General features: G+C 36.7%; 3 protein-coding genes across 4 annotated transcripts in view; all 3 read left to right on the top strand.

Moving 5' to 3' along the window:
* Positions 1 to 665: 665 nt before the first annotated feature.
* LOC109177576 (RNA-binding protein Musashi homolog 2-like) lies at positions 666 to 2,276 on the top strand. Its single transcript, XM_019326961.1, has 2 exons — positions 666 to 884; positions 1,455 to 2,276. Exons 1-2 carry the CDS (start codon positions 666 to 668, stop codon positions 2,274 to 2,276), a joined length of 1,041 nt encoding a protein of 346 aa, XP_019182506.1.
* Positions 2,277 to 6,957: 4,681 nt separating this feature from the next.
* Positions 6,958 to 7,849, top strand: LOC109177575 (3-oxoacyl-[acyl-carrier-protein] reductase FabG-like). The gene has a single exon (XM_019326960.1). It carries the CDS (start codon positions 6,958 to 6,960, stop codon positions 7,804 to 7,806), a length of 849 nt encoding a protein of 282 aa, XP_019182505.1. The 3' UTR covers positions 7,807 to 7,849.
* Positions 7,850 to 12,144: 4,295 nt separating this feature from the next.
* Positions 12,145 to 15,598, top strand: part of LOC109177868 (AP2-like ethylene-responsive transcription factor ANT) — a 4,174-nt gene continuing 720 nt past the window's right edge. The window contains exons 1-9 of one of the 2 annotated variants that reach the window (XM_019327343.1): positions 12,145 to 12,829; positions 12,925 to 13,579; positions 14,046 to 14,128; positions 14,249 to 14,257; positions 14,369 to 14,457; positions 14,554 to 14,627; positions 14,716 to 14,766; positions 15,059 to 15,138; positions 15,594 to 15,598. The exon at positions 15,594 to 15,598 is cut by the window's right edge and continues 720 nt beyond it. In XM_019327343.1, coding sequence (XP_019182888.1) covers positions 12,517 to 12,829; positions 12,925 to 13,579; positions 14,046 to 14,128; positions 14,249 to 14,257; positions 14,369 to 14,457; positions 14,554 to 14,627; positions 14,716 to 14,766; positions 15,059 to 15,138; positions 15,594 to 15,598 — 1,359 coding nt within the window. In that variant the 5' untranslated portion in view covers positions 12,145 to 12,516. The remainder of the gene's footprint in view (positions 12,830 to 12,924; positions 13,580 to 14,045; positions 14,129 to 14,248; positions 14,258 to 14,368; positions 14,458 to 14,553; positions 14,628 to 14,715; positions 14,767 to 15,058; positions 15,139 to 15,593) is intronic. The other variant, XM_019327344.1, reaches the window with a different exon arrangement.

The following is a 15,598-nucleotide window of genomic DNA, read 5'->3' as shown; positions in this document are numbered from 1 at the left end:
GTTTCCAGGTAACAAGTCATTTTGGATTGAATTGCATTAGTTTGCGTTGTTTAGGGACCCAATTGCATTCTTTTTTAGTTCGATAGCCTAATTGCAATTTGGTGCACAGTTTGAGCGGCCTATTTGACCCTTATTTCATAATAATAATATAATAATATAATAATAACAATGTATGCAGGAGTTGCATTTAATTCAAACCGTAGAATTAATTAATGCTTGGATTATTAGTATAATTTTAAATTTCTAAAATCTTAATTTAGAATCACCCAAAATTTAGTAAATTTAATGAATTAAGAATCGGATCTGATTAACAAATTTAATTTGAATAGGGGGAATTTTTTATTTTTTATTTTTAATCTAAATCCCATTGGAATTAGATTACTTGGAGTCCAGTTCACTTAGGATACTTAATAGAATCGTAATACAATCCTAATTCTGTTATATATCATAATCCTCCGATGTATTATATATTTTCTATTTTCTGGACATGAATATTATTTTTACTACAACCTTCCTAAATCTCTGTGGAGTTTGGATAGAAAAACAGAAAACTTACGTATTCTCGTCTCTCGTCGTCGAATTCTCATCGTCTCTCGTCGTCGAATTCTCGTCTTCTCTCGTCGTCGCGTAATTCTTGTCGTCGACTTTTCTCTTTGTTTTCTCTGATGGAGCAGCAAATTAAGCTTTTCGTAGGAGGACTGTCACACGGCACTAACGAACAAACCCTAAGAGATTACTTTAGTAAATATGGAGAGATCAGAAGTTCCGAGACCATTAGAGACCGAATCACTGGTTTGGACAGAGGTTTTGGTTTTATCGCGTTCACAGACAACTCTGTTGTTGAACATGTCTTGAGTGATACCCATGTCATCCTCGGAAAAAAGGTTATTATTATTTGCGTTTTCTGATTTAATTTTTTCACAATTTAACTCGACAAGTTTTTTTTTTTTTTTTTTTTTTTTTTTTTTTTTTGTCTTTAGTTTATCATTAGATTGTTGCTATACTTGAAGTGTTATCAATTCATATACACATATTTTTTGTGACGAAAAAAGGTGGAATAAATCTTCCATTCCAGCATCCCACATCCTAATCTCTGAATACCTTAGCCAACCCTGCTAAGCACCATACAATGTATTTTAATTTTTAATGCTAGATATAAATTGAATATTATTGAATTGTAAAAGTTGTGGTTGAGCGTCTGAGATTATATTCCTAGTATGTGATTGATTTAGGTCTTAAATTATGCGTTAGACTTATTTTGTCTTGCTTTAATCGCATAATTTTTCCTTTAGGATTAAAAAAACCCTAATTTTTAGAAACTTCTAATTTTAAAAACCCTAATAATATAATGCTATCTCTAGCTCAATTGGTTTGTTTTATGTTTTTATATTATTTATAACCTTAAAAATATTTGGTTAATAATTTGTAGTTTGTTCAATATAATGTTGTCGTAGGTGGAAGTGAAGGTGGCTAAACCCAAGGGTTCGAGAGAAGGGGAAACTCGTGTTAAGAAGATTTTTGTAGGGGGTGTACCGCCAGACTCCACAGACGAGGAATTGAAGGAACACTTTGAGAAATTTGGTACTGTGGAACATGCCGAGATTAGACGTCCGAGGGGGTTTGGGTTTGTCACCTTTGAATCCGAGGAAGCTGCGAAAACTGCATTGAGAATACGTTTTCAGCATATGAAGAATAAGATGGTGGAGGTCAAGGTTGCAGAGGTTAAGCCAAAAGTTGGCCTCAGTAATGGTATGACGAATTCCCTCCCCTTAACTTGTGGTGGTAACATGACTTTCCCAATTTTCCCTACTACTACTAACTACCCTTATGGTAACCCGTACTCAGTAAACTATGTTCCTTATTATATCCCAGTGCCTACCAGTGAATTTTGTTATAATAGTTATTTTCCTGGCTACTATAATGGTGGGAATTGGCAACATTTAAATAACCCTAACCCACTTCTTGTTACCGGACCACCCCTTGCCAATAGTCAACCTGTTGTTATCGGACCACCCCTTGCCAATAGCCAACCTGTTGCTATCGGACCACCTCCTAGCCGACCTATTGTCATCCGACCACCTCCTAGTCGACCTGTTGTCATCCGACCACCCCCTCTAAAAGTAGAAGAACAAAATGGCAATATGGCTGAGGAAATTGATGAAATACAAGATGAAATTGATGGCGAAAGCGTTACTAATGGTGAAGTGCAAACCCAAGATGAAATTGATGGGGAACTTCTTGCCAAGGTTGCTGTAAGCGCGGGTGATTCATTTTAAAGGAATGTATGTTTTTTTTTTTTTTTTTTGTTTAAAAAAAAAAAATTAGGGAAAGGAATGCATGTTTTAGTTGTTATAATATTGTGTTGGATTTGTGAACCAATGGCCGGAAATCTATGCATAATTCCTTTCAAGACAATTGCTTTAGTTGTTATAATATCATGTTATATTGTTTTTTTTTTTTTTAACAAAATTGAGTTGTGATTTGTATTATTGATACCTGGGAACCCGCAGATACTCTCTGAACTACGGATTGGAGTACATTACATGTATCTATTTTTTAGGTTTCTACATCGCTCATGGGATGCCATGTGAAATTTATTTAAAGACTAACTAAAATAAAAGGGGGGGGGGGGGGGGGGACCGTTACGGTGGAGGAAGGGGATCGTGTGTGGCAGGACACGGTGGTGAACGGCGCCGTTGCTGCGATCGATTTCAACCTTGTCGCTATCGTTATCTAACAGAATTGAAAGTATGAAATCTTCTCGTCGGCGGTTTTAGACAAGTGTTTCGAAGCCTCCTCGACGTCAATATGGTGTTGGTGTAGGAACGGGAACGTCAAAAGGATTCGTATTCTTCTTGGGAACTTAATTCTCGGTATTCAATACTTTCCATTACTGAACAGATTGCCTTGGGATGCTTTAACATGCTATTTTGGTCCTCTCTAATTTTGACTTTCTTTCATTTCTTTGAGAATTTTCACTTTTTATTTGTTATGAGGTGACGTGAAATTTTGTTTTATTGTTATCAAAATTTGTAAAATCATCATATCGTTATTCTAACTCTAATCTTTTAAGTAACTAGTAATTCACCTAAATGTAATGCACAGACTAAATATTATGAAGATTCTTGTTATGTTGGGGAAAATATCAATTAAGTTCTCGAATTTTAGTTGAAAAGTCAATTAACATTCTAAAATTTTTAGGAATAAGGGTCAAATAGGCCATCAAACTGCACAAGATAATGTAATTAGGCCACTGAACCTAAAAAATCAAACAATCGGGTCCCTAAACTAACCAATTTCAAACAAATCTTCCAATTTGTAGGTTTCCAACAGGTTAACATGTCATCCTCCCAAATTAATTATTTTTTTAATAAATAAAATTTAAAAATAATTATTTAAGTAATTAAAAAAAAAAAAAAACAGAAACGGCCGGAGACGAAGAAACTCTTCGTCTCCGGCCGTTTCTGTTTTTTTTTTTTTTTTTAATTTTAATAATTAATTTTTAAATTTTATTTTTAAAAAAATAATTAATTTGGTTGTTGACCTGTTAGAAACCTTCAAATTGGATGAATTGTTAGATATTGGTTAGTTTAGGAACGCAATTGTTTGGTTTTTTGGGTTCAGTGACCTAATTGTATTATCAGGTGCAGTTCGATGACCTATTTGACTCTTATTCCAAATTTTTAAAGGTGCAATTACAACCATCAATAATTTAATGACCTGCTATCCCATGTCACTAGGGTTTCAGCCACCCTCAAATAAAATTTCAAACAAAAAAAGTGACTGGCGACCGGCGAACAATCGCGCGGTCACGGAGAAACCACCAAGGTCACCTTCTTCGGCGAGAAGGCAACCCAGATCTGGGGGAACCATAGGAATTGTAATTCAATAGTTGGAGGAAATTACAATTCCCTCCGACCAAACTATTGAATTACAACTCCACGGAATTTGGTAAAAATGGAATTACAATTTCTATCCTACAAAACACCCCATTAATGTTTTGATCTATGAGGAAGACCCACTGTTTTATGGTCATATTTGAATTTCACCGGAGCAACAATTAATGTGAATGGAATTTTTTAAATTCTCACTATATATAAATTGTTTATTGCAATTTATTACTGATCATTATTTCATTTTTGTAATTTGTAATTGTGCATTCATTAATTTGTTGGAAAATGACATTTCGATGTGTATGTCCACTAGTTGATTGGTAACAGGAAAAGCGAAAAAAATTTATTTGTGTGTATTTTTTTTAAAGGAAATGTATTTTTGAATATTCTTAAATTAAAGAAATAATGTTACGTTGAAACGTTTTTACTGTATTTTTCATGGGAGTATATTTTGATATATGAAAATGCTTATGTGCATCATTCATTGTCTGCTATTATTAACATTAATTCCATTAGATTTGCTAATTGTAAAGAATAATCTCTAGTGTCATAAATTTAGTAAAATCATACTATGTATTCTATCAATAATATAAATGTAAAGAGTATCATTTCATCAAGTACGACAAAACTGCCTAACCCTAAGCCTTACTAGTAAGGCAACAATGAAAACTGAAAGTCAAAATTAAACAATCAATACAATCTAGCCAGACCTGACATAAGTTATCCAAACTTAACTGAATTGACATACCTAAATTAACCATATCTTAGCGTCTAAGGCAAAACTACCCTTAATGTTATTGTCGCCACCTACCCATTTTATGTAAAACTAGCCAGTTGATTTATCCGTTTATTGTGTCTAACACGGTCACACAATCAGTGCGTGATATAGTATGCATACTCAACCATTGTTACAAGCGGGAGACACGCTCTAAACTTGTACCGAACCCTAGTATCAAATTAAAGAAGAATAAAATGATATACAAAAGCATATGATAAAGGACAGCTTAGGTACTTAGGACAGAAAGAGGTTGAAGCAGACATAAATGAAATGCAGAAGAAGGGTGGAGGGGGGTGGGGGTAAGGTGGTGATTGGGTAGAGCAGGCCGGGCATGCAGAAGGGCATGCACCGCAGTATTCACCGGTCACTCTCTGGTTGCCATCCCTATTCTCCTTTTTCTTTTTCTTTTTTATTTTTCTTTTTATATACTCTGTTGAGTCTGCTATCTTCTGGCCTCTTTCTCTGTAAGCCATTGCCAAGCTGGGAAGGTGTGATCTTATTTAGATTTTGGTTGGATTCTGTGTACCCACCTCAATTCTTTGACCAATCGCACTCCCCCTTCTTTAATTTAAAGTAGTACAGTGCTCCTCTCTTCTCTACATTTTCCTTTATTAATTCAAATTCCATAATCATACTCTAAAAAAGTAGAACTCTTTTTAGATATTTATCTAAAAATAATAATTATAAACCATAGTTTATTATATACTAGCATAAACGGAAGGAAACTTAAATCACAAATAACTTAATTAAACTCATAGTAGTTCAAATTTTAGAATCACTTTGAATATCTCAGGCCATATAGTTAAAGGAAGTGCTTTTGGGTTGGTAAATTTATAATAGAGTAACGTTAGTTATTTTATTTCAAACTTGACTCAGAATTTTAGATAGTGTATGTATTGAGATTATACTAAACAATATAAGTATTATAATCAATCAGAACATGTCAAATTTGTAAAGAAAGTAAAAATGATATGATGTAAAGAACGAAAATAAATGTAGTATTAGTCTTTGGGGTTTTTTTTTTTTGTTTTTTTTGTTTTCCAACTACTTCCACCTAATTTATTTCTGTTTGTCAGAATGGCATCAAGTCGCTTCACATCACCTTCAACTTTTAATTACGCTCCAGCCAAGATACCATTGATTTTTTATGTTTGGATATACATGCATCCACTAATTTTTGCTGGATTTTTTTAAATGTTTAATATACTTGTGTATATGTGTTGTTTGTAAGTCTCATAAGTGTAAGACTGTAAGATAAATTTCGTCCATCTTTAGCTTTATCAATCACCTTAAAATCTTGTTTCAACGACAATATGGGATTCTATGAAAATCTATTGTGTGTAGAGTACATGAGTGGAACCCGGGGTCTGAAAAGATAAGTCGCGATTTACATCATTCAGCAGCTCTTGAGCAGAGGTTCTGAAGGCTTAAGATTAGTTTGAATTGGCTTATAATAAGAAGATAAATTTGACTTGTGTAATTATGACTAAATAATAATTTTTGATGATTTGGTGTATAATGTTTGCTGCTATAGTGCTATTCCAAAGTACAAACATCGTCAGAGGGGGAAGGAATTGTTTGTCCTGGATCTTGACTTTTGTCGTAGCAATAGTGCACAACACTATAAAGCATGCATGCATGAACCAGTAATACTGTGTAGTACTTGCTAACTACTCTACTGGGAGTCTACATGGCCGTCCCACATTAAATATTATTGCCGGCATCAATCTAGTCTTTAGCCTCGTGGTTAAAATGGGTAATGGGTTGGATACAGACGGTTCAACACTCGATCTGAACTTAAATGGTCGGTCTAAATCCATTACAGTCTGAGAGGTGCATCTTTTCACTTATAGAAAGTATAATTTAGTAATTCTGATTCAGTTTTAGAATATCGTTTTCCTTGTAATTTATAAGATTTCTTTTTCAAGATTAACTTGTAATTAATGCTTACAGTTTAAAGGATTTACTTTCCTAATCTAGATTGAGTACCTTAATTGGTAGGCGAGGGAGATGAAGAGAAAACAATTTCCAAAATTTTATTGAAATTAAATTAGCCGGCTTAAAGCGATGGTATATACTGGAATGATTCGAAGCATATACTGAACCGTGCCTAGAAATACTAGGGACTAGGTAAGAAAACAATTATTAATGGCGGATAATACAACCTAAGTATGCATGTCACGGTCTCAAACATGTCCTACTATAACTTATAAGCTACCATAAGTTAAAATGGATGAGAAAATCAAACGAAAGATCAGAGCTTTAAGCTAATTAAGGAGGACAGTAATGGCGGCAGGCAAAAGGGTGGTCTTAGTCACAGGATGTGCCAAAGGCGGCATTGGTTACGAATACTGCAAGGCGTTTGCCGACCACGATTGTCACGTTTTCGCGTCCGACATTTCCCAAAGAACAAGCGATTTGTCGGATTTACGGTCGGATAATATTGAAACGTTGGAGTTAGATGTGACGTCGGATGAGAGCGTGGGGTGTGCGGTTGATACAATAATGTCGAAATTTGGTCAAATTGACGTGGTGGTTAACAACGCCGGCGTGGGAATCACCGGGCCGTTAGCGGAGATTCCGATCGACCAGTTCCTGAAGGCCTACGAGATCAACACGGTGGGGGCGTTACGCGTGGCCCAGCACGTGGTCCCGCACATGGCGGCGCGGCGGCGCGGGAAGATCGTGAACATCGGGAGTGTGGTCGGGAAAGTGGCGACGCCGTGGGCGGGGGCGTATTGCGCCAGCAAGGCCGCGGTTCACGCGATGACTGACACGTTGCGGCTCGAGTTACGCCCCTTCGACATCGACGTAATCCTAGTGATCCCCGGCTCGGTCCGGTCGAATTTCGGGGCCAACGCTTCGGAGAAACTAAGGAACATGGAGTGGAAAATGTACAAGGAATTCACGGAGTCGATAGCGGAACGGGCAACGGCGTCCCAGGGCGGCAAAGCCACAGAAGCGAGGTTTTTAGCGAGGCACGTAGCGGGACAGGTTTTGAGTGGGAAGGTGCCGAAACGGGTGGAGTTTGGTCACATGTCGGGGCTGTTTAGGTTGTTGTCGTGGTGTCCGGTTTGGGGCAGGGATGCGTTTATGTCCAGTAGGTTTAAGTTGAAGAGGAAGGTGTTTATATGATCTTAATTGGAATTGGATCATACAAAAAAGTACTATAAGCGTGGCGAAGATAGAGCATATTATATATTTATATTGTTTGTATTCTCTTGTTACATTTCTGATATGTTGTTGCTATGAACAACATACATACATAGATACAGTAGTGTTGTACCCACTTTTATTTTGCATGGCGGAATTATTGTCAGGCTTGATTTTGACATCTGTTTTGGAATCTAGGCTGCAAGCTGCACCATGCCCATACCGCTACTTTTATGACTAATAAGCTATTTTTTTATTATTAATAAATCAAAATGGGTAGAGACTAGAGAGAGAGATAGCATTTCAAATTTCAGCAAAAATCCAGCTCACAACCAGAATAATCTCTTCACGTTACTTCAGTCAGATGTAAGGGTGCATTTGGTTCTATATCAAATACCAGTATCCTGGAGGTTGTGATGGAATGGGAGAGACTCATTCATTATAAATAAAAGATAAGGATTTGATTCTCGACTTTGAGTATGGAGTAACCTTAAATCTCCCGGTTAGCTGTCCTATCCAAAAGAGGTGCACACAATTCAACGAGGGGATTAGTCATTGTGTAGGTGTACACAATTCAGTGAGGGAATTAGTCATTGTGTTCGACAGTGAAAGCCATGATACACTCAAAAAAAAAATCAAATACCCTAGGTCTAATTCAGACATAGAAACAACTTCCCTAGCAATGCTACAAAAGAACTTGAATCGCAAATTGTTTCACAAATTTGAAGCTGAATTTGTTAGATGAATTTAACGCTTCTTTAATATCATTGAAGAATTGATCAAACGTAGTCGATCAAGACTAACTTTGGTTGAAAAGTCTTGCACACCACCTGAGTATATGTTTTCCATCTGTCGTTCATTAACAATATATTCATCGAGCTGAGATGCATATGTTCTTTTACATTGTCATCTTTGTCACCCAGGATAAAGTTCACATACGCCATGACCAACTTATATGTTTCACACTTATGAAGAAAAGAACTCGCCAAAAGAAACAAGAGGAAAACAAACTCGTCACACAAACGAGAGAAAAACACAGAAAAAAACAGAACACAAAAGAAAAGAGAAGCAACAGTACACCTCTTGAACTTTATTTTACGGATCCACGGGAATCAAACCACTTCTTTATCCGGATCTGACGGAATCCTAAAGCTTTAGATCTTTGGAACTACCGCAACTTCCTTGAAGGGTTGGTGGCTGAATGGGCACTAGACTTTATTATGAAACTAAAAAAAAAAAAAAAAAAAAAAAAAAAACAAAACAAAACAGGAGACCGCCGGACAAGAAACAAAGCTTCGGCCAGAGGCCGGCGGCCACCAAATGAAGAAACGTCTAAAAAAGAAGCAAGATTTTGTAAGATAAAAAGAGAGGTTTCAAGAGAATTAGGGTTTTTTCTTTTTAGAAACTACATTAAAAATAGAATCAAACATCCAAAAAAGAGTTAATACTCAAAATGGTCCCTCGACTATGTCATAATTACCAATTTGGTCCTCAACTACCATTCTTACCCAATTAAGTCCTTAACTATGTAACTTTTACTCAATTAAGTCCTCAACTATACAATTCTTACCCAATTTAGTCCTTAACTATACAATACTTACCCAATTTAGTCCTCTGTATTAATTTAACTGTTTGTTGACTGTCAAAAGTCGGGATAAAATTATAATTTTACAAGATTTCTCCTTCCTCTCCATTTAGCAGCGCCAAACCATGCAGCAATACACTCCGATCAGATTTTGATCGTCAAAAAATCGTTGGAAATCAAATTCATGGGCTATCCGATGCATAACCACTACTTCGATACTGACAGGTTTAGAACCCAACCGGAGCTTATTGCTACATGGTTTGGCGCTGCTAAATGAGGAGGAAGGAGAAAACTTGTAAAATTACAACTTTATTTCCACTTTTGACAGTCAACAAACAGTCAAATTGACAAAGGACTAAATTGGGTAAAAATTGTATAGTTGATGACTTAATTGAGTAAGAATGATAGTCGAGGACCAAATTGGTAATTACGACATAGTCGAGGGACTATTTTGGGTATTAACTCTCCAAAAAATTAATTATTTAAAAATATTAAAAAAATAAACAAAGTTGATTTGAATTTTGAAATCTATAGGCTTTCGCCACGCACACCTTAATGCCACGTTCGATGACAAGTCGCAAGAAACTACATGGTATTAATGTTTTTCCCTTTATTATTGTATGAAATATTTTTTTTTTATACTTATTAAAAGTACATACACGTTATTTGAATAATATATAAAATAATGTACTTTCAGTATTCAAATAATATATTTTATGTACATAAATAATATATTTTTTATTTTTCCAGTTGAAAGTTCCAAGTGATGCATTACTTGTTGTGTTGCAGTGATGGCTTCACGCTTACTGCTCCATAACATCTCAATAGGTAAGATGGGGTAAAATGTTATGCCTAAGACACATTGTCAAACTATTAATATTTCAATTATCCCAGCATCAATGACTGCTAATAATGCAGCGTGACACGTACACATGCCATTAGATTCGGGGCTTCAATTTGGGCTACTTAGTTAATTAACTAGGCCTAATACTTTTGTTTGTTGAATTGAGTTATTAGACTAATTATTTCACACTCAATATTTTATCATCATATTTCATTATTAATTGAATGGATAGCATAAAGTGTAACGGATAATATTCACAATTCTGCATGGTAATGAATACGAGAAGGAAGAAGCATTGCAGAGAAAAGGATCTTTGACCGGACCCTATATATGTTTTAAAGCATGTCTATATATATATATCTATATATTATACTATATATACATGCAAAAGAAGAGATGTAATGGAGGCTGGAGGGCCAAAGTATGGATACATGTCCCAATCTGTTTCCCACAAGCAAATTAAAGGGTTGAGGAGAGAATGAATAAATAAATGAAATGAAAGGAAAAGAATGAGAGAAAGCAAGTTTTTGCTGGGGCAAAGCATAGTAAACAAAACCCCCTTTTTTTTTCAATAAGGCCATAAATGCACTATTTTGGGCAAGACGAAATTGGCCCCTTCTGGGATTTACTCATCATTACTTCAATCAAAAGGGGGTCAGCTCTCTCTTCCCACATTCCCACCTTACCTTCTCTCATCTTATTGCCATTACCACCCAAATCATTTTCACTGGAAAATCTGTCCCCATTTTTCCCTTTTCATGCAAATTTGCATGCAATATTATTGGGATTTGTTAAGTTCAGTCCTTTCTCGGGGAAATAATGCATCAATCTAACTTGTTTCAAATCTCATAATTGTTAAATTTAAGTTAAAGTTTCTGCTATCGGTCATAATATCATCGTCGTGTGAACTATATCTTTGTTTGAAACTTCAACTCTAAAGAAAAAAAAAAAAATAAATCCCTACTTAGTTTGGTCAATTAGGTGATGGGTGGCTACATGTTGAAAGAAGGGATAATAGGTGCAGTACACAGTCCTATATATGCCTCAAGTACAGCCTGTTTAGTGACTATGGACAGTTTGTCTTTGTGCCATTGTGAAACCTAGCTGCTCACCACCTTCTCTCATCCAAATCTAAAGATCAAAATATGAAATATAATCCCCCGGATATATGAGTTACCATAATTTATCCCTTATATTCAGAATCCTGTTAAGTGATTTCTCAATTTACGCTAGATTAATCTTAAGCCTCTTGACTGTCATCTAAATCTAAAGATCAAGAAATGGAGTCTTCATCACATATTTTCAGTGAGAATTGAACTCCCACCTTGCCGCTGGAGCAAGACTTTCAGGGTGACCATTGAACTATTGAGATTTCGCTTTCTGTGGGCAAGAAATGAAATTCCCAATAAGAAATTAAAAAACCAAACAGCTAATTGATTGATATATCTTGTGAAACTTTTACTGTGCTTCTTGACTAAGAGCAGGATGTCTAAAAAAAAAAAAAAAATTGAAATTTATGTAGTCTGTATATACACAGTGAACACTCTCTCCCCAGCTGCCCAGTCTGCCACCATTCAATGGAATCACCATTGAACACAAAAACCATAGTAGTACAGTTGTTTAATTTGTAGTATAAGTCTTTGTCCTTCCCTTTCTTTTTCTGGGGATTAAACATCCCACATTTCTTGATTCTACATGCTTTAATTTGGACCCTGGTAGAGGTGTTTGGGAAGTGCATAGTTTTGTTGTTTAGTGGCTGCAAAGTGCAAATACATACACAGTATAGACTACAGTAGTGTATATGTATATCTAGTGCATATATATAATCTATATATACACAACATTGCAAGCAGGAGCAGCAGAAAAGAGAAAAGGAAAAGAAAAGGGAGAGGGGAGGGGAGCAAATATTGTAGTGGAGTGGATTGGAAAAGCAAAAGAAGATGTCTTTCTCAAACACAGATCCCTATGGAATGCAGGAATGATGACCGGCATTGCTTGCTGGAACTCATTCTTTTTGTTTACTTTAAAGGCACTCCCTTTGATCTGTTTCCAAGTCTTTCCAGAGAGAGAGAGAGAGAGAGAATGTATCTATGTATGTATGTATTGTTTCAGTGAGTTTTTAGATATATAAACCAGTTTTCAGAATGGTGGGAATTCAAACAAGAAAGGATTGTTGGGTTATGATTGTTTCTCTCTTTTTAATTGTGTCCCAATGATTGAGTTGCTGTGATCTTCTTCTTCTTCTTCTAAGATAGATAGAGAAATGAACTCTCTGAGTAATGATGGTAATAGTAACTGGTTGGGGTTTTCACTGTCTCCACAAATGAATAACATGGAGGGCAGCCATGGCCATGGCCATGGTTCCTCTTCTGTTTCTTCTGCTTCAGTTCCTCTAAGTTTTTCCCAGGCTGCTCCATCTCACATCAACTATAATAACACCACTGGGGGGAGTTGTTACTATGGAGGTGATCAGACTGAAAATGCAGCATTCTTGTCTTCATTGTCTGTGATGCCTTTAAAGTCTGATGGCTCACTTTGCATAATGGAGGCCTTCAACAATAGGTCACACCCACAAGGTTTCTTTACTAATGTTTTTTGGTTATGGAATCTTTCTTTCTTTGTTTCTTTGTTTCTTAGCTTTCTTCTCTCTGTTTTGACTTTTACTGTGAAGGTTTGGCCCCAAAACTGGAGGACTTCTTTGGGGATGCAGCAATGGGGACCCATCACTATGACAGAACTGGAGGAGGGGGTATGGCTCTTAGCTTGGATAGCATGTATTACCATAACCAAAACCCAGAAAATGAGGCCACCCATAGTCAAGATTTCCTCACCCATCTTCAACAAAAGTCCAGGCACCATCATCATCAGTTCCAAGATTTCACTGGGGAACTGAGAGGGCCTGAGATTTACCAGCAGGGGCAGGGGAAGGCTCATCAATGTGGCAGCCTTGAGGTGCCAAGCATGGAGGATAATAACCAGATGAAGAACTGGGATTCAAGAAGCTACAGTGCAGGTGGTGGGCATGCTGCATTGGAGCAGCAGAAGATGATGGGGTGCATGGATGCAGAGCCTGGGGCTATTACTGCAATGGGGTATGGGGATTTTCACTCTCTCAGCTTGTCCATGAGCCCTGGTTCACAGTCAAGCTGTGTGAATGTGAATGTGAATCCCACACAGCACCACCAAATCCCACCCACTGTTGCAGACTGTATGGCCATGGAGACCAAGAAGAGAGGGCTTGAAAAGGTGGAACAGAAGCAGATTGTTCATAGGAAGTCCATTGACACCTTTGGCCAAAGAACCTCACAGTACAGAGGTGTCACCAGGTTAGAATGTTGGATTATCCAAAACCTACTTCAAACTCCCTCTTTGCTTCTCTATTTTAGTATTATTTGGCCCGCACGGATAGTTTAGCTGGTTCTTAGTTCAGCAAGGATACAGGGTCGAGTCCCGACTTCCACAATGTGGAAGTCACCAAGCCCTGATCCTCGTACCTAATGATCTTAACCCGGTGCAAGAGATTTCGCCTTTACGGGCAATGTTTTAGGATTATTTGTCTCACACGGATAGCTCAGCTGGTTCTTAGGTGGCAGATTGTTAGCCAAGGATGCAGGGTCGATCCCCGGCTGTCAAAATGTTTAAGTCACCAGACCCTGGTCTTGGTGGGCACCAGGCCATGATCCTCGTACCTAATGGGTTGCTGAGCCCGGGGCCAAAGATTTCGCCTTTGCGGGCAATGTTTTAGGATTATTTGACTAATAGAGTTTATGAAATTGCAATGATGGCTATCAGGCACAGGTGGACTGGCAGATATGAAGCTCATTTATGGGACAACAGTTGTAAGAAAGAAGGACAGAGCAGGAAGGGAAGACAAGGTTATGATCATTAAAACTTTTTACACATTTCTTATATAAATTTTACTCATTTCACTAACACATAACTTTGTTTCCCTTTTTCTCTTCCATCATCACTGTTGGGGATGCAAATGATTTCAGTTTACCTAGGTAAAAACAGATTTCCCTGACTGTCAAAATTCCATTTTTTTTCCTGCACATTAGAGAGTAATCAGTAGTTTTTAATGTGCTATAATAAGTCTCACAGTCTCACTGTTTTAGGGGGTTATGACAATGAAGAAAAGGCAGCAAGGGCATATGATTTAGCTGCACTCAAATACTGGGGACCCTCCACACATATAAACTTTTCGGTATCATTGAATGAATCCTCTGTGTAGTATTGATGTTTATCTGCCATTTTTGAATTCTGGAAGGTAAGAATATGTGAAATACTGGTTTGAATGCAGTCTGAAAACTATCAGCAAGAGCTTGAAGATATGAAGAACATGACTAGGCAAGAATATGTAGCTCACTTAAGAAGGTATAGCTTAGATTTCTCTCTTGTTCATTTGTTTTGGTTCTTTTCTGGATGTTCTGATTCATGTTTTCTGCTGATTTTTTTTTGCCAGAAAGAGCAGTGGTTTCTCCAGGGGAGCTTCAATTTACAGAGGAGTAACAAGGTCTTGATATTACTTAATTACATAATTATTATACCAAAAGGTTACAACTTCGACTCCCAATGAGAGCGACGTATTGGCCCTCTTGGTTTGAACCAGTCAGATAAACTGGTTAAGTTTATCTACTTAAGGTCTTTTGACGGCTAGGATAACAAGACCGGGTCTCTCTGGTTAAAATAAATTATTATTATACCAAAGCTCAAAAACCCATTAATCAAAGAAAATGGATTAGCAAAACATGTAAGTTTTTACATCTTTAAAATCTTGTGTTTCCATTTTTTCTTCTTTCTTTTAGCAGGCATCATCAACATGGAAGATGGCAAGCTAGGATTGGAAGAGTGGCTGGAAACAAGGATCTTTATCTAGGAACATTCAGTGAGTACACTCCTCCCAGACATAAACCTATAGGCCTTATTTGCATTTTTGTTCTTTAATTTGCTTCATTTTACACAATTATTTTTCTAGTTTTGGTCAATAGAACACAGGCACCAACAAAATAAATAACTAATGTTTTTTTGAAAACAAATAATTAATGTTAAAGTTTGGTGCATTGGATATTTTAGACGGTGGTACGTAACACGAGCCACGATGAGGTGGTGAAGGACCGTTTGTCAGCAAGGCTTTGCTTTTATGTATAAGGCTGATAATATGGGAATCTTTTTCTTTTTATTATTATTATTTTTATTTTTTTCTTCTGCAGATTATTAATATGGGTGAAAATTCTTTGTTTATTTCTCTTTTTATCCTGTTTCTATACGTTCCATTATTCTTTGTCGTGTTTTTGGTGCTGACTTCTTTAACAAAAAAAAGCTGTTTTTTTCTTCGCTTAGGCACC

This window comes from Ipomoea nil, unplaced genomic scaffold (assembly GCF_001879475.1).
Source record: "Ipomoea nil cultivar Tokyo-kokei standard unplaced genomic scaffold, Asagao_1.1 scaffold0805, whole genome shotgun sequence".
Classification (NCBI taxonomy): domain Eukaryota; kingdom Viridiplantae; phylum Streptophyta; class Magnoliopsida; order Solanales; family Convolvulaceae; genus Ipomoea; species Ipomoea nil.
The sequence above is the reverse complement of the archived record's forward strand: the minus strand, read 5'-3'. Positions and strand labels throughout refer to the sequence as shown.

Coding starts and splice junctions, on each gene's coding strand:
- LOC109177575 (XM_019326960.1), top strand. CDS start 6,958: ATGGCGGCAGGCAAAAGGGTGGTCTTAGTCACAGGATGTGCCAAAGGC.
- LOC109177576 (XM_019326961.1), top strand. CDS start 666: ATGGAGCAGCAAATTAAGCTTTTCGTAGGAGGACTGTCACACGGCACT. Junction 885..1,454: donor ATGTCATCCTCGGAAAAAAG/GTTATTATTATT, acceptor ATGTTGTCGTAG/GTGGAAGTGAAGGTGGCTAA.